General features: G+C 46.4%; 1 protein-coding gene across 2 annotated transcripts in view; it reads left to right on the forward strand.

Moving 5' to 3' along the window:
• Positions 1–19,175, forward strand: part of FRMPD1 (FERM and PDZ domain containing 1) — a 294,156-nt gene that overhangs the window by 161,399 nt on the left and 113,582 nt on the right. For both annotated transcript variants that reach the window (XM_075315875.1, XM_075315884.1), the window contains exon 3: positions 18,340–18,497. In XM_075315875.1, coding sequence (XP_075171990.1) covers positions 18,340–18,497 — 158 coding nt within the window. The remainder of the gene's footprint in view (positions 1–18,339; positions 18,498–19,175) is intronic.

Below are 19,175 nucleotides of genomic sequence, written 5' to 3' on the forward strand. Positions count from 1 at the left end.
GAGTGGCAAAATGACAGATGCTGGTGGAAAGGGGAAGAGGCGTGTTGGAAAAGGAAAAAAAGGGTTTGTCCGTGGGGAAGGTGGCAAAGCTCCATTAACATCTGCTGAAGATAGACCATCTTCCAGCAAAAGTAAGATGTCTACTACTTACCGTGGACAATCCGATGTGCTCCCTTTTTTACGGACACGAACAACTGGAACAAAGGTAGATGATGGCCAAAAAAAGAAAATGCTTGAATGGATCTCAAGTGGTCCAACAAGTGCCCTCTCCGCCACCTCAACTACCGCATCCAAAAAACACCAGTCCTCTGAGTTGTCATCCCAATCACACTTGCTTTCTCCCAGCTCTGCAGTCTCCATCCGCCCTGCACAGTATGGTGGAACTGAGATGGCTGAGTCTGCAGAGCTGTTCAGTCACACTATAGCCTGGGAATCAGAGGTGTGCTCCCAAGCTACAGTGAGTACAGACCAGGAAATGGTCTGCAGTGATGCCCAGAACCTTTGTGACTCTGATTCAGGCCATGAGGACCAAGTTTCTGAGCATAATGTTGACCCTTATTCACAAATTGTAACACCTGTTGTTATAGACAATGAGGAACATACTGATGACGATGAGACGCAGATACCAGATTGGGATGACAACTTAAATATTCGGTCAGGGCAAGAAGAGGCTCGGTCTGAGGGTGAGGGGAGTGCAAACACAACAATTGATGAGGAAGTTCTAGATCCCACCTACTGTCAACCCACAGTCAGGCACTCGAGGAGGTCAACAGAGGCCTTGGAGGAGGATGCAACTGACGACGAAGTTACCTTGCGCCTTCCTGGACAGAGTCGGAGTACTGGTAGCACGTCTACAACTGCATCCTCAGCGACCACTGTGCCTCTGAGCACTAGTCGGGGTGGATCAGCAGGTCGCATGCCCTCTAAGCCTTGCCTAGCCTGGTCCTTTTTTGACCTTGCAAAAGATCGCCCAAATTTTGTGGTCTGTAAAATTTGTCGTGATTCTGTTAGTAGAGGGCAAAACCTCAGCAGTTTGACAACTTCTTCCATGAATCGTCACATGAATAAATATCATATGTCCCAGTGGGAAGCTCACCGTGCTGCAATGCGGCCTAGCGGAGCGAACCATCCACCGCCTGCCCCTTCCAGTGCATCCGCGCGCTCTTCATCTTCTAGGACTGTGGGGACAGCTGTCACACCTGGTTTTCCATGCACAACTTCCACCACTGTAACCGCAACAGGCAGTTTGCTTGGTAGGTCGTCAGTTGGTTTGGAAGGGGAAACAAGTGCGTGTGTACAGCTCTCTCAGACATCGATAGCACCAACGTTGGATGAAGGCAACATCATGTCTACGCCTGCACTTTCCTCACAAACCTGCATTTTTCCAGGGACACCCTACTCAACACCGTCTACACACAGCAGCCAGATCTCTCTCCCTCAGATGTGGACAAATAAAAGGCTATTTCCTGCGACCCATGACAAAGCTAAGAGGTTGACTTTATCCCTCTGTAAGCTCTTGGCTACCGAAATGCTGCCTTTCCGCCTAGTGGACACACAGGATGTTAGAGACCTTATGTCTGTCTCTGTACCCCAGTACCAGATGCCCAGTCGCCACTACTTCTCTAAGAAAGGTGTGCCTGCGCTACACCAGCATGTCGCACACAACATCACCGCTTCCTTGAGAAACTCTGTGTGTGAACGGGTGCATTTCACCACCGATACTTGGACCAGTAAGCATGGACAGGGATGTTACATGTCGCTGACAGGGCACTGGGTAACTATGGTGATAGATGGTGAAGGGTCTGCTGCACAAGTCTTGCCGTCCCCACGACTTGTGTGTCAATCCTCTGTCTGTCCAAGTTCCGCCACTGCTTCTGCCTCCTCCACCTCGTCTGGGTCCTCCACCTCCGCCCCAAGCCTGCCTGGTCAGGCCACCAGCGTTCTAACTGCGCAGAAGGAATCACGCACCCCTCATTACTATGCTGGCAGCAGAGCGCAACGGCATCAGGCGGTCTTTAGCTTGAAATGTCTTGGAAATAAGAGTCACACAGCGGCTGAGTTGTGGCAGCTCTGAAGACTGAGTTTGGTAAATGGTTGTCTCCACTCAACTTGCAGCCTGGTAAGGCCGTGTGCGACAATGCTACAAACCTGGGTGCGACCCTTCGCCTGGGCAAGGTGACACACGTGCCTTGTATGGCTCACGTGTTGAACCTTGTTGTCCAGCAATTTTTAACACACTATCCCGGCCTAGATGGCCTTCTGAACAGGGCACGAAAACTGTCTGCTCACTTCCGCCGTTCAACCACCGCTGCTGAGCGACTTGCATCGCTCCAGAAGTCTTTCGGCCTGCCAGTTCATCACCTGAAATGCGATGTGCCGACACGCTGGAATTCGACTCTCCACATGTTACAGCGACTGTGGCAGCATGGTCGAGCCCTGGTGCAATACGTCATGACGTATAGCCTGGGCCAATGAGATGCAGAGGTGGGGCAGATCACCCTGATGGAGTGGTCTCAGATCAAGGACCTATGCACCCTTAGGCCCCCTTCACACGTCCGTGAAAAACACGCACGTGTGTTACGGGCCGTTTTTCGGGTCCGTGTCCCGTTTTTGTGTCCGTTTTTATGGTCCGTGTGGCACCTGTGTGAATTGCGTATGCTAGCCGTGTTTGTGTGCAGAACGTCCGTGTGTGCGTGTGGAATAAACGTGTATGTGAACGTGTAATGTCCGTGTGTAATGTCCGTGTGTGTGATGCACAATGTCGTTTATAAATGTCGGCTGACAGCAGACAGAGTTGCGCGATGAGAATGAACTCGGGTGAACTTCACCCGACTTCATCCTCATACCGCGGCTCTGTCTGTGTCGAGTACTGATTAGCGGTCACCTGTGAAGGATTCACCGGTGACCGCTAATCCCCCGATTGACTGAAGTGTCCCCCCCTCTCTCATACTCACCGATCCCCGATCACCGGCGCTGCACGGCATTCACACGGCTGCGGCGGCTTTTACTATTTTGAAAAAGCCGGCCGCCCATTAAACAATCTCGTATTCCCTGCTTTCCCCGCCCACCGGCGCCTATGATTGGTTACAGTGAGACACGCCCCCACGCTGAGTGACAGGTGTCACACTGCACCCAATCACAGCAGCCGGTGGGCGTGTCTATACTGTGCAGTAAAATAAATAAATAAATAATTAAAAAAAAACGGCGTGCGGTTCCCCCCAATTTAAAAGCCAGCCAGATAAAGCCATACGGCTGAAGGCTGGTATTCTCAGGATGGGGAGCTCCACGTTATGGGGAGCCCCCCACCCTAACAATATCAGTCAGCAGCCGCCCAGAATTGCCGCATACATTATATGCGACAGTTCTGGGGCTGTACCCGGCTCTTCCCGATTTACCCTGGTGCGTTGGCAAATCGGGGTAATAAGGAGTTATTGGAAGCCCATAGCTGCCAATAAGTCCTAGATTAATCATGTCAGGCGTCTATGAGACACCTTCCATGATTAATCTGTAAGTTACAGTAAAAAAACACACACACCCGAAAAAATCCTTTATTTGAAATAAAAAACACACACAAATTCCCTCATTACCAATTTATTAACCCCGACAAACCCTCCATGTCCGGCGTACTCCACGGACCTCCAGCGTCGCGTCCAGCTCTGCTGCATGGAAGTGACAGGAGCTGCAGAAGACACCGCCGCTCCGGTCACCTCCACACAGCAAATGAGGTGAGTAGCGCGATCAGCTGCTGTCAGTCAGGTAACTCGCGGCCACCGCTGGATCCAGCGGTGGCTGCGGGTAACCTCAGTGACAGCAGCTGATCGCGCTACTCATCTCATTTGCTGTGTGGAGGTGACCGGAGCGGCGGTGTCTTCTGCAGCTCCTGTCACTTCCATGCAGCAGAGCTGGACGCGACGCTGGAGGTCCGTGGAGTACGCCGGACATGGAGGGTTTGTCGGGGTTAATAAATTGGTAATGAGGGAATTTGTGTGTGTTTTTTATTTCAAATAAAGGATTTTTTCGGGTGTGTGTGTTTTTTTACTGTAACTTACAGATTAATCATGGAAGGTGTCTCATAGACGCCTGACATGATTAATCTAGGACTTAGTGGCAGCTATGGGCTTCCAATAACTCCTTATTACCCCGATTTGCCAACGCACCAGGGTAAATCGGGAAGAGCCGGGTACAGCCCCAGAACTGTTGCATATAATGTATGCGGCAATTCTGGGCGGCTGCTGACTGATATTGTTAGGGTGGGGGGCTCCCCATAACGTGGAGCTCCCCATCCTGAGAATACCAGCCTTCAGCCGTATGGCTTTATCTGGCTGGCTTTTAAATTGGGGGGAACCGCACGCCGTTTTTTTTTAATTATTTATTTATTTATTTTACTGCACAGTATAGACACGCCCACCGGCTGCTGTGATTGGGTGCAGTGTGACACCTGTCACTCAGCGTGGGGGCGTGTCTCACTGTAACCAATCATAGGCGCCGGTGGGCGGGGAAAGCAGGGAATAGGAGATTGTTTAATGGGCGGCCGGCTTTTTCAAAATAGTAAAAGCCGCCGCAGCAGTGTGAATGCCGTGCAGCGCTGCGCCGGAGATCGGGGAACGGTAAGTATGAGAGAGGGGGGGAAACTGACCGACAGACTGTGAGAGAGGGACAGACAGACAGAGAGACCGACAGAGAGACAGAGAGACTGACCGACGGACTCAGGGAGATTGACCGACATACACAGAAATAGAAAGAATAGCCGACATCACTAGAAATAAAAACACCAAACAGACACGGACTATAGGTATATGCATACGTGTTTACTAACGTGTGTGCACATACCCATAGACTTTCATTGTGTCCACGTGTGCGTGCTCCGTGCAGATAACGGACATGCATCCGTGCCAAACGCAAACACATACGGATCACGGACACGCACACACGGACATAATGAAATAACGGACGTGTGACCACAATCATAGATTAACATTGGTGCACGTTTGGCCGTGTCTCCGGTATATACGGAAACGGACCAAACACGCACGTGTATCACGGACGTGTGAAGGGGGCCTAAAACACAGTTTCGACATGGCGACGAATATGTTTAGTGCTGACAATGCCATTATCAGCATGACTTTTTTGGAGAAATTTGGTGTGCACACAGCCAAGTAAAGGAGGTTGAGGTGCAAATGTGAGGACCAAGGTCCAGTATTACAGTCAAAATTACAACATTGCACTCTCAAAAGCAAAAAAATGAGGAATGAACAAGGTTTGTTCTTTGCAAAATTCTTGTATTTTTATTTTTATTGAAATGTGACAGGGGAACGTTTCGGCCCAATAGAAGGCCTTTCTCACGCCTAGTCACTAGGATGAAGAAAAAATGGTAATCAGTTTTATACAATAATATACAATATTTACATATATACAAATAAATAACATAAAAACCATGAGAGGTATGGTCTTGATGCATTTGAGACAACGACAAGAGATAAAAGAGATCAGAAAAAGGCTGAATAAAAGATACATATAGAAAGTAATAAGTTATTAGTAGAGAGAAGATAGTAGCTTAGTATGGGAGAAAAAAGGGGGAGAAAAAGGGAGAAAAGAAGAGTACGGGGCATAGGCATACCTTCCAGTGGGAGATTTGGCTTTTGTAAAGCAGATTCTGCTAGATGCAGGGATAAGTGAAATAGAGGTGGTCCACCAAGAATATAGCTGGGTTGGGTTCACAGTGAACGATTTCTGTAAATAAATGTAATATGGACATATGACTAATTATGTGCATAACTCATGTAAATAATCTTTAGTATGTGTTTCAGATACCTGTTTTGTTACTCTTAAAAGGGTTTATACGTCCTTGGAGATATATGTAGAAATTAAGAGGATATATCATACGTTGTGCCTTAGAGAATATGCGATGTGCCGACACGCTGGAATTCGACTCTCCACATGTTACAGCGACTGTGGCAGCACCGTCGAGCCCTGGTGCAATACGTCATGACGTATAGCCTGGGCTAACGAGATGCAGAGGTGGGGCAGATCACCCTGATGGAGTGGTCTCAGATCAAGGACCTATGCACCCTTAAACACAGTTTCGACATGGCGACGAATATGTTTAGCGCTGACAATGCCATTATCAGCATGACAATTCCAGTCATTTACATGCTGGAGCACACGCTAAACACTATTCGGTGTCAGGGGGTGGGACAGCAGGAAGGGGAGGAACTACAGGAGGATTCATATGTGCAAGAGGCAACAACATCACCAAGGTCCAGATGTTCATCATCACCAACGCGGCAGGCATGGGACCATGGGGGACAGGGATCAACAAGGGCGCATGGTAGCAGGCGAAATGTTGAGGAAGGTGCAGGAGAACATGAAGAAATAGAGGACGAACTGTCCATGGACATGGAAGACTCAGCGGATGAGGGAGACCTTGGTCAAATTTCAGTTGAAAGAGGTTGGGGGGAGATGTCAGAGGAAGAAAGAACGGTTAGCACTTCTATGCCACAAACGCAGCGTGGACTTGGTCCGCATGGCTGCGCAAGACACATGAGCGCCTTCTTGCTGCACTACCTCCAACATGACCCTCGTATTGTCAAAATTAGAAGTGATGATGACTACTGGCTTGCCACACTATTAGATCCCCGGTACAAGTCCAAATTTTGTGACATAATTCCAGCCATAGAAAGGGACGCACGTATGCAGGTGTAACAGCAAAAGCTGTTACTCGATCTTAGCTCGGCTTTTCCACCAAACAACCCTGGTGCAGGGAGTGAATCTCCCAGTTGTAACTTGACAAACATGGGACGGTCTCGTCATCTTCAACAGTCTACCCGTACCAGCAGCATCGTATCTGGTGCTGGTAACAGCAATTTTATTGAATCTTTTCATAATTATTTTAGACCATCCTTTGCAAGGCCACCAGAGACAACAAGTCTGACACATAGTCAACGGCTGGAGAGGATGATACAGGAGTATCTCCAAATGAACATCAATGCCATTACTTTGCAAATGGAGCCTTGCTCATTTTGGGCTTCAAATCTTGAAAAATGGCCAGAGCTCTCCACTTACGCCTTGGAGAAATTGTCGTGTCCAGCTGCCAGCGTTGTCTCTGAACGTGTCTTCAGTGCTGCTGGGTGTGTGCTGACAGATAAGCACACGCGTCTGTCCAGTGACAATGTGGACAGACTAACGTTCATCAAAATGAACAAGTCATGGATCCACAAGGAATTTACTACCCCTGTGTCATCCTGGGGAGAGTAAATGCTTGTGGATTTTTAATGTGCTTGATGCAAATCTAGCTGTGAAGTGTACAACTGGGGCACAAGTGCTGCCACTGAAGGGGTGGGTGTGTGTGTGGCCTAATTTTTTGAAAAAAGGGAGACTCCGCTTGGAGTAACCCTTGCTTACATTGTTTTTAAAAATGATCCAAGATTCACAGCGCTGGGATCAGGAAAGACTTTGCTACCTACCCCGGTGTCATCCTGGGGACGGTTAAGTATGGCGTATTTTTTATGTGCTTGATGCAAATCTAGCTGTGAAGTGTACAACTAGGGCCCAAGTGCTGCCACTGAAGGGGTGGGTGTGTGTGTGGCACAATTTTTGGAAAAAAGGGAGACTCCGCTTGGAGTAACCTTGCAGTGTTTTACATGATTTTAGAAGGGCATGCCATGCCTATATCTGTGTCTCATCCTCTTTTCCTTGTAACGCTGTTTTGTTTTCGCATGAGAATTTGTTCTTGTCACTTTCCCATGTGTTTGTGTTGTATTGTGAGTTGTTTGTCACCTTTTGGACACCTTTGAGGGTGTTTTCTAGGTGTTTTTATCTGTTTGTGATTGCCTCCCATTGTTTCCTATGTGGTTCGAGTGGTTCGCCGAACTGGTTCTCCGAACCGAACTCAAACGAGACCTCCGTTCGGCGAACCGAACTCGAGCCGAACCACGGCCGGTTCGTTCATCTCTAATTACGATACTCAGCAGCTATAAGGCAGGCTGCAGCCTCCAGCTGTGAGCTTATCTTTGCTGTGTATCAAAACAAGAGGAACCGCATGGGGCTTTTTCTCTTACTCATTGAAATAAATAATTTGTTAAAAAAGCGTGTGGTCACCCCCAATTTTGATAACCAGCAATGATAAAGCCCGACAGCTGGAGGATGGTATTCTCAGGCTGGGGAGACCCATGGTTACTAGGAGCCCCCCAGCCTAAAAATAGCAGCCTGCAGCCAGCCAAGATTGCACATCCATTAATTGGAACAATCCCAGCATTTTACCAGGCTCTGCCCAATTATCCTGGTGAGGTGCCAATTAGGGTAATAGGAGGTTAATCACAGCCCACAGCTGCCACTAAGCCCTAGATTAGTATTGGCAGTCATCTATGAGACCCCCCGATTAATAATCTGTAAGTGACAGTAAATAAACACAAAACACCCCAAAAAAATCCTTTATTTGAAACAAAACACAAAAAACACCCCTTTTCACTACTTTATTAACCCCAAAACACACCTGCAAGTCAGACGTAATGGCTTTCTCATAGGTGGGTATCAACAATGGGGGGGTACTGCATGCATTTTTTTAAATTATTTATTTAAAATAAATTATTTTGATACACAGCCAAGATAAGCGCATGGCTGGGGGCTGCAGTCTGTAGCTGTATGTTTTATCTGTGCTGGGTATCATAATTTGGGCGGACCCTATGCAAATTTTTTTTACAAAAATGTATTTATGTTCACTGTATGATAGATGGGCACAGCGCCTGTGATTGGAAGCAGTCAGACGCTGTCACTCAAGGTGGAGGCATGTCTGACAGCAACTAATCACAGACGCCAGCGGATGGGAAAAGCAATGCATATCCATTAGCCTAATGTGCAGCCCCAGAAATGAATGGGTGGCCGCAGGAGCAGTTACAGTTGCACTGGAGCCTTGGTAAGTATAGCGTGCTTGGTGCTTGCTCCTATCCCCCTATCCCTTCTACTACCATTTTTAATTGCCAGATTCTTGTCCCCATAGACTTATATGGGAATCTATGTCCGGCCAGATATCCAGGATCAATTCTGGGTATGACCTGTTTTTTTTTGTTTTTTTTTTAATGTCCGGTTAGTCCTGCTGATTCCAGATAATTATGGGTTCTCTCATCAGTACTTGTGATTAAATTAGACTCACCTGTCCCCATTTACAGGTTCCTTTAATTACTTATGAATAGTGGTGTTAATGCTTGAAAGGGCAATTTTATTTGCTTTTTCCTTTTTCACAATGGTATAAGCACACCAGAAATGCTATTATTACCAAGCACAAGAAGTCTAAAGCGGGCTTTACACGCTACGAGATCGCTACAGCGATCTCGTTGGGGTCACGGATTTTGTGACGCACATCCGGCCGCTGTAGCGATCTCGTTGTGTGTGACTCCTAGGAGCGATTTTGGATCATTGCAAAAACGTCCAAAATCGCTCCTCGTTGACGTCAGGGTCCATTCTCAAATATCGCTGCTGTTGCGTGGGCGAAGTTGATCCTCGTCCCTGTGGCAGCACACTTTGCTATGTGTGATGCCGCAGGAACGAGGAACCTCTCCTCACCTGCCACACGCCAGCAATGAGGAAGGAAGGAGGTGGGCGGGATGTTCGTCCCGCTAATCTACACCCCTCCGCTTTGATTGTCCGGCCCCTTAGTGACGTCGCGGTGACGTCGCTGTGATGCCGAACGTCCCTCCCCCTTGAGGGAGGGATTGTTCGGCAGTCACAGCGACGCCGCCGACCAGGTAAGTGCGTGTGACGCTGCCGTAGCGATAATGTTTGCTGTGGCAGCGATCACCAAATATCGGCATAACGATAGGGGCGGGTGCTATCATGCTCGCCATCGCTAGCATCGGCTAGCGATGTCGCAGCGTGTAAAGCCCGCTGAAGGCTTTGTTCAAATTGCATTAAAGCCTTTGGTCATAGAGACTTACATCTAAAAACCCTGACAAAACAGATTCAGATGTTTGCACTGAAAGGGCAATTTTTATTGCATGTTCCTTGTTTACAATAGCAAGAGAAGAGCACATCAGAAATGCTATTATGAAATCCTATTATTTGACTGCACAAGCAGTCTAAGAGTATGTTCATATTGCGTTTAAGCATACAGTCAGTTGCACCATTGGTTGGTACCGTATTTTCGGATTATAAGACGCACCGGACCATAACACGCACCCTGGTTTTAGAGAAGAAAAATAGGAAAATAAAATTTTAAGCAAAAAATGTGGTCACGAAACACTGTTATGGGGCTAGGATCTGCTGCTGACACTGCTATGGGGGTAATGTCCCCAAATTCTCTACTAAGGTACCCCATCCTGGTAATGATCCTCCTGCCTTGTATATGATCCCCATCCTTGTATATATATGTCCCTCATCCTTGTATAGCCCCTATCCTGCTATATACTGCCATCCTGGTATGTGCTCCCATCCTGCTATATACCCTTTCCTGGCATATGGCCGCATCCTACTATATACCCCATCCTATTATATGGCCGCATCCTGCTATTTACTCCCCCTGGCATATGGCCACATCCTGCTATTTACCCCATCCTGGCATATGGCCGTATCCTGCTATATACCCAATCCTGCTATATGGTCTGCATCCTCTGGCACACAAAAAAATAAATGTTCATACTCACCTTTCCTCGCTCTACACGGCATCGCTCCTTCTCCCGTCTGTGTCAGCAGCAGCGCCGCTGACCTGTGTGGAGCCAGTCACGATCCCTGCAGCATCGCGATGTCTTCCTGTCTGTGCCGGCCGTGGCTGTGTGTGGACTTGTGAGCACAGCGATGACGTCATCGCTTTGCGCACCGCTAGTCTCCACACACAGCCGCGACCGGCAGACAGGAGGATGGGGCGATGCTGCAGGGATCGAGGCAGGTGAGTATACTGATTCACTGCACCCCTCGCTGATGATGATGCGCGGGGAGCAGTGAATACAGCCGCACATGATCACTCCAGGCTGTAGTTGTTAGGGGTGATCATGCGGCTGGCTGTTTATTATGCATGCATCCCCCGCCCATCATCCCAGAGATGATGGGCGGGATGATGGGCGTGCATATTAAGTGAGAAGGCCCACGTGGTCACGGCAGGGGCTGCTGCAGCCTGCTCGTGCCCCGATGACCTGCGCCACCGCAGCACCCTCTTTCCCCGCATCCATGCCCTACATTCAGACTATAAGACGCACTCCCCACTTTCCTCCAACATTTGGGAGAAAAATAGTGCGTCTTATAGTCCAAAAAAGCCGGTACATCTGTAGCCCTGGAAAATGGGATTTGTAAATTTGCTCTGACGGGGACATTCAATTTAATGATGCGGACATCACAGCGTACTCTCTCTGAAGAATCTGTCTATTTAATGTGGGCACCATAGCGTTTTTGACCACATTTTGGTGTTCACTTTAAATAGTTGGATACGGTTGAAAGTGATGTCCGACTGAGCACACAGTGACTCTGTCTTAATCAATACAGTCAATAGCCCCTTCAAAGCAAACATACAAATCCCATTTTCTAGGGCTACAGATGTAAACCCCATCAGTGCCACTGACAGTCGGCTAAAATACAATATGAACATAGCCCTAAGTGTATGGCTCATCAGCATAGACATCCAAAACTCACTATCTAGGATTTCAGGCATAAGAAACAACAAAGTCAATGACAGGCTAAAACTGAAACATAGCCTACATCTTTGTAATCCAGGTTTTAACTTTTTAAGAACTTTTCAGCTAGTGGTGCAAAGAGGAAAACTGATGGGAGAACCCGAACTGTAAAGTTCATGGTCCATACCGAACACCTAGTCTCCATGAACAGACCCTGAACATGGACTTCTCAGGGACATCCATGGTACTGGTGTCGCGGGCGGAGGAGGGGACGCTGCGCTCTCCCACTGCTCGGGTCCGGCTGCTGCTGCTCGGTGGTGGCTCGAGCGGTGGGCCGGATCCCAGGGACTCGAGCGGCGTTCCTCACCCGTGAGTGAAAAGGGGGTTTGATTGTGGGGATTTGATATTGTCCGTGACGCCACCCACGGTTGTGGTGAGATTGGTGACACCACCGCTGCTCTGGACGGGGATCCCGGGAGCGATGACAGGGAGCAGCCTGGATGTTAGTTATCCCCTCCGTGGGTAGGAGGTTGGTTGTCCCGGGGCCCGGTGATGGGGTAGGGATGGGTGGCAGGCGGGTTACGGGGCCTGGCGAGGTGCAGGGTCGCGGGGGCAGCGCTGTGCCGCACGGCACGGTGGTACTCACTCAGCCAGTAATTCACACCGAGTCTCTGATGAAACAAACGGCTGGATGGACGGGTCCCACAGATGGCTGTGGTGTTTCTCCTCCCGGCAGGTTGATGGTGACTGCCTTTCCCTGCACCTGTGTAGTGTAAGCGGTTCCGATGGGTTCCCACCGGTAACCCGCTCCCCAGCTTGAAGGTTGCTGAAGGAACCCCTTTTGCCCGCAGGCTCTGGCCCTGGGAACTTTAGCCTTGGCGGTGACTGTGTTTCCCTCTAACGGTTGGACTGTTGCCTTCTGTCGGGACTTGGCTGCTGGGAAACCCGGAGGTTCCCTTCGCTAACGGATTTGACAAATTGCACGGCGACTCCTAGCCTTGTCGGGTTCCGTAAGCCCCTGCCGGATGGTGCTGGCTTCTCTTTGCGTACCGGTCCGGTACCGCCGGGCCACCGCCCGTCCACGGTCCTTACGGCTAGCTCCAATCGGCCTCTCCTCCAGACAGTCACCACCGTCTGCCAACCTTGCTGTTCCGTCCGGGCCACACACCCAGACCACTTTCTGTCTGCTCCTTTACCACTTCACTCTCCTCTCTCTTTCCCTTCAAAAACTAAACTCTAACTCACTCTTTTTCCCGCCTCCAGAACTGTGAACTCCTCGGGGGGCGGGACCAACCGCCTGGCCCACCCCCTGGTGTGGACATCAGCCCCTGGAGGGAGGCAACAAGGGATTTTGTCTGACTTCGGTGTGCCTGACCGGGGGTGTGGGGTGTGTTGGTGTAGTGCTTGTGACGTCCTGGCTTGCCCAGGGCGCCACACTGGCAAAGAGTGAATAGAAAAAAGTGGGCTCAGCACTGATATAAAAATATATAAAAAAAACGTTTTATTGGAATCCGGTTAAAACATAGTCTGGGAACACGTTGTACACAATGAAGAGCAGGAAAAACTTACAGATTCAGATACAGATTTCATAATGTCTTTATTTTAAGTGCATTTTTTTTTTCCATGTTTTTCCATGCGTTTTGTTAGGGACCTGTATTAGAATTGTTACCTTTATGTCTATTAACCCTGCTTTTGGATTTGAACCTTGATTGCATTCCGTTACAGCTGGATAGGGAACACCCCTCTCCTGCAGCATGGATATATTCTCTTCCTGGCCGCTCTGCAGGTAGCTTGTGACTAAGGACACTTTTAGGTTTTAAATTATTAGCCTGTCCAAAACGCATACATTTTTTCCTGCTCTTCATTGTGTACAACATGTTCCCAGACTATGTTTTAACCGGATTCCAATAAAAAGTTTTTTTATATATTTTTATATCAGTGCTGAGCCCACTTTTTTCTATTCACTCTTTGCCACACATACCGGTATGGACTGACCGACAGGAGTCGTGCACTCTGGAGGAAAGCATGGACTTTGATGGCAGGTGAGCTGGATTTTCTCCCCTTTGCTGTACATCCATGGTACTGTTCGGGTTCGGCCACCTGGCTAAAAAAAAAATCAAAAAAAGGAAAAAGGATGCAAAATTAAAAGCAGGACAATTATACTTACCGAGTTTCACGCTGTTTCCAGGTCCAGTCATTAACCTTATGAATATGTACAGCTTCACCCACCCTCTGTGACATTGACTGAGATTGGTTGCAGTCAAACTTCCGGTGCGTTTGTGATTGGCTGCCCTCACACTAGCTGTCTGGGTCCCCAAAGTGGAGTGTAAAAATAAATAATTGCAAAATATGGTGTAGGGTCCTCTGTATTTTGATACTCAGTGCAGATAAAGCAGACAGCTGGAGGCTGAAGCCCCCAGCTGTGTATCAACATACAAGGGATTGCATGTGACTTTTTTAAAAATTGTTGAAATAAATATTTTAAAAATCTGTAGTCACCCCCAATTTTGATAACCAGCCAAAATAAAGCAGACAGCTGAAGTCTGGTATTCTCAGGTTATTGGGCCCTCCCTAGCCTAAAAATAGCAGCCTGCAGCTGCCCCAGAATTGGAGCATCCATTAGATTGAGCAATCTTGGCGCTTACCCTGTTCCTTCTGATTGCTCTGGTGCAGTGGCAAACAGAGTAATGACAGCTATGATTTGGCAAAAAATAACAGCTGCCATGAAACCCTAGATTAATAATGGGCAGGAGTCTATGAGACCCCCTATTACTAATCATGTAAGCAAAAAGAAATAAACACAAAATAGAGAAAAATTTTTCATTTAAAAAAAATAACAAAAACAACACTGTATTTCTCCAAATTATCAACCCCAAAACACCCCTGCAGGTCTGATGTAATCCACACCACGACATCCCATGACGCTACATCTCAGGTCACATAGCGTGGTCACATTATAAAATGTGACCAATCACTGCGGTGTCCGGGACACACTGACGGAGCCAAAGCTGTGAGAGTATTGACGGCAGTGAATTTACCTGAGGTTACAGCTGGCTGTTCCTACAATACCACAGCTGTGACCTCAGGTGAACTCACCTTAGGTTAACTCATTGAACTCAAATCCAGTAATTCAGCATTAAGTTTATTAACTTCAATGGTGCCGAATTACCCGATTTACCGGCATCATTTAAATCAGCTGTGACCTTAGATGAACTCATTGAACTCAATGCCGGGTTACTTGGTTAGGCTGTGTATGTAGGTTGAGTATTTGATTGCAGACATTTCTGCACTAAATCTGCATCTCCTGGCAGAAAAAAGTTATCCATCTTTTTTTTTTACACGTTTTTGGTACGTTTTTCTGCTATAAGATGCATATTTAGTACAGAAATGTCTGCAACAAAATATTCAAATTGTGCATATAACCTAATCTGGTAATCCAGCATTGAGTTCACCTGAGGCGAGTTCACCTGAGGTCTCATCTGGGGTACCGTGGGAACCCCAACTGTGACCTCAGCTGAACTCAATTCCGGATTACCGTATTAGTCTATGTGTTGTTGAGTATTTGATTGCAGACATTTCTGCACAAAACCTGCATCTTCTAAGGGCTCATGCGCATGTACCTGCTGAATATTATGCAGCGATTTGACAGCACATGTGCGCTTCAAATCGCTGCAGAAACACTGCATAATGGATGCAGTTTTTTGGAGAAAAAAGCCGATTTCATGCGTTATGGCTGCTGCCCCCGCCATAGACAGAGTGGGAGCTGCATTCAAAGCGCACAGAATAATTGACATGCTGCTTTTCTGAACCCACGGATTTGGGTCAGATTTTAGCACCCAAATCGCTGCGTTCAGAAAAGCAATGTACACACGTATTATGCACAATCTACATAGATTGTGCTGGGGACGCAGGACGCATGCTTTTTTGCTGCAGTGCAATACGCAGCGTAAATGCATGTAAGTATGCAACGTGCGCATGAGCCCTAACAGAAGAATGCACCAAAAATATGAACTCATTTAACTTATTCCTGGATTACCGGAATGCGTGCACATTTCAATAATCCAGCATTGAGTTTAATGCTGCCAGATAACCGATTACTGGATTATTGACTTCAATTGTGACGGTTAATCAGGTAATCCGGCACCATTGAAGTAAATAATCTGTGGGAAACACCAGCTGTAACTCACTGATGTCACTGCTCTCACAGTTGCGGCTCCATCAGTGTGTCCTGTACACTGTAGTGGTCTGTTGCATTTTCTAATATGACCGTGCACTGCAATCTCAGGATGTAGCAGAGCCGGGATCATTGTAATGTGGATTATGTCGGCTCTGCAGGGGTGATTTGGGGGTTAATAATTTGGAGAAAGTGTATTTTTAAAAAAATAAAGGATTTTTGTCTGATTTTTGTGTCTATTTCTTGTTACTTACATCATTAGTAATGAGGTGGTCTTATAGACCCCTACCCATTGCTAATCTCGGACTTGATTACAGCTGTGATTTTTTCACAAATCACAGCTGTCATTAATCCTTTATATTTGCCCTGATTGCCACCACGCCAGGATAATCGGAATGAGAAGTGTAAAGCGCCAGTATTGGCACATCTAAGGAATGTGGCTGCTATTTTTAAGTTAGGGAGGTCCCAATAAGCATGGACCTTGCCATCCTGCAAATACTAGCCCCCAGCTGTCTACTTTATCTTTGCTGGGTATCAAATTTGGGGGGGACAGCATGCTGTTTTTAAATTTTTTTTAAAAAGAATTGTTTTAAAAGAATTTAAAAAGAAGCCGCGTGGGGTCCCTCATATCTTGATACACAGCCAAGATAACGCACACAGCTGGGGGATGCAGCTACCAGTTGACTGCTTTATCTGCACTGTTTATCAAAATACAAGGGACCCTATGCCATGTTTTCCAATTATTTATTTATTTTTACACTCCACTTCGGGGACCCAGACAGCTAGTGTCAGAGCAACCAATCACAGATGCTGACACATTGGCAGTCGTCTGACTGCAACGAATTATAGACACTGTCACAGAGGGTGGGTGGGGGAACAAGTGAATATTCTGAATATTCATGAGATTTAATGAGCAAATATAAGGGCACTGGGGTCTGTGCATCATTGAGTCATGTGAGTCCTGACAGGGCACTTAGATCTTCCACAGCGATGCATGATAAGAAGGAAGTCCAGAGTGGCAGGCAATGGAGCGCAAGCGTCAACCAATGTCATGGAGACACCTGCAGGACTCACATGGCTCAATAACCCACAGACCCCACTGCCCTTCTATTGGCCACAGTCTTTTTAAAGATCACCCCCCTCCACCTTCCTGAGGAAGTAACTTACCAAATGTGCATTGGGGTGGCAGGAGGGGAGATAGTAATTGGCCTCTGCATATGCAACTCCCTAATCTTTCTATGTTTATAACCTTTTCATTTAAATGAATGGTAAGGTATATGCCTTTTAACATACCTAGCCAAATTTATCTGCAGACTGCCTATTGCAGGCTATTGTCCTTGTGAGAAGACAATATAGTACTGATAATACTATCTAGTGATCAATTGTAAATTTAAAGGCATGTACGCACTTTTTTAGATTTAAAGGTATACATGCACTTTTTGCATTTGAAGGCATAGACAACATAGCATTGTTAACGACGTTCTGGGATCAAGGTTAAGGCTATGTTCACACTAGAAAAATGATTTTTCTTAAGAAATTTCTTAAGAGTGAAGGATTAGTGCACCTGCGTTAAAAAACGCACCAAAACCGCTCCTGCGTTTTCGGTGCGTTTTTGGTGCGTTTTCGGTGCGTTTTTGGTGCGTTTTTACCGCTGGTTGCTCCCTGCGTTATTATGCCAATTATCTATGGCAAATAACGCAGTTAGCTGCAGAAAAGAAGTGACATGCTCATTCTTTTTCTTAAGAAAATCTACTGAAATAATTTTCTTAAGAAAAAAACGCAGTGTGTGCACAGCTAATTTTTTGCCATAGGTTTTGCTGGGGAATGTCTGCAAAAAGGTTACAAGAATTTCTCAAGAAATTTCTGCAGCAAAAACGGACCAAAAACGCAGGTAAAAAACGCAGTGTGTGAACATAGCCTAACACTGTGAAAGGCACGTATGCACTTTTTAGATTTAAAGGAATACATGCAGGAATACATCCAGTGTGGATTTAAAGACACATATCCAATTTTTTGAGATTTGAAGGCATACATGCACTTTTTTTTTAATTAAAGCAAAAAATATATTTTATTTGTAAAACACACTATATATTATTGCACTAGGGCTCAGTCCCCCTCTGTCTCGCACACCTGTTGAGCAAATTTATACATATGTTTAAGAATTTTGTTATGATGATTAAATTAAAATAAAAAATCATTTTTAGACTTTAAACAGTTTTCGTTGAGTTGTATTATCTGTATACTTTAGTTATGGCCGCATACACAACTTTAAAAGGGTATCCTGCTCTTAAATTGTCCCTCTTTAACACTTGGTAATGTGTTAAAACCATTTACCAAGCTGTGCAAATGCAAGAATGTATCATTCAAAGCAAAAAAATAGTCAAAAAGAGCTTCTGTTATGTCTCACCTACATAAAAGACAATTACCGTATATTGGATTTCACTTACTGGAAAACTAACACTATAGCAAAAGGTCATTTAAATCAATGTATAATGCAACACTGGGCTGGTATGTCTTGCACTGTTATTCATGTGAATGTTTTTGTTTTTGTTCTGATCTTGTTTTGAAAAGTGGAAAAACCTCAACCGGAGAAAGTCCATCCATTGGTCCAAACCAATATGTGTGTTCATTGAAGATCACATTAGACATAAAAAAAGATCCGCAGATTGACAGCTATGGCTTTGACATATCTCGCAACCTTCCTCTTACTGTTACAGCTGTTACCGCAGGTAGGTGAACATTTACCTTTAAGCAATGCAATGGAGATCATAATAAATCAATAGCAGCATTACAGCACATGCAATTTATGACATTATCTGTAATTCATATATTTACCCCTAATTTAAACCAGTAGAGAACCATTATGACAGGTCTTGCTGACATTTTACCTTATATAATGAGGTTGTTGTAACCACTTGCTCTATTATATTATTATTATAATTATTATTTATTTATAGAGCACCATTAATTCCATGGTGCTGTACATGAGAAGGGATTACATACAGAATACATATACAAGTTACAGTAGACAGACTAGTACAGAGGGAAGAGGGACCTACCCTTGCGAGCTTACACTATATAGGATTTGGGGAGGAGATAGTAGGTGGGGTGTAGATTGGTTGGGTGGCAGCTCGGCTCGGTGGTCGGCCGGCAGCCACGCTCGGTGGTCGGGCGGCGGCTCCGCACAATAGTGAAGCAGTGAGGTCATTGTAGATTATAGGCATTTCTGAACAGATGGGTTTTCAGGTTCCGTTTGAAGCTTGCAAGGGTAGCAGATAGTCTGACGTGTTGAGGCACCGAGTTCCAGGAGACTGGGGATGCTCGGGAGAAGTTTTGGAGTCGGTTGCGTGAGGAGCGAATGAGAGAGGAGGAGAGAAGGAGGAGCAATATTAGAATTGCTTAGTCAT

This window comes from Anomaloglossus baeobatrachus, chromosome 1 (assembly GCF_048569485.1).
Source record: "Anomaloglossus baeobatrachus isolate aAnoBae1 chromosome 1, aAnoBae1.hap1, whole genome shotgun sequence".
NCBI lineage: Eukaryota > Metazoa > Chordata > Amphibia > Anura > Aromobatidae > Anomaloglossus > Anomaloglossus baeobatrachus.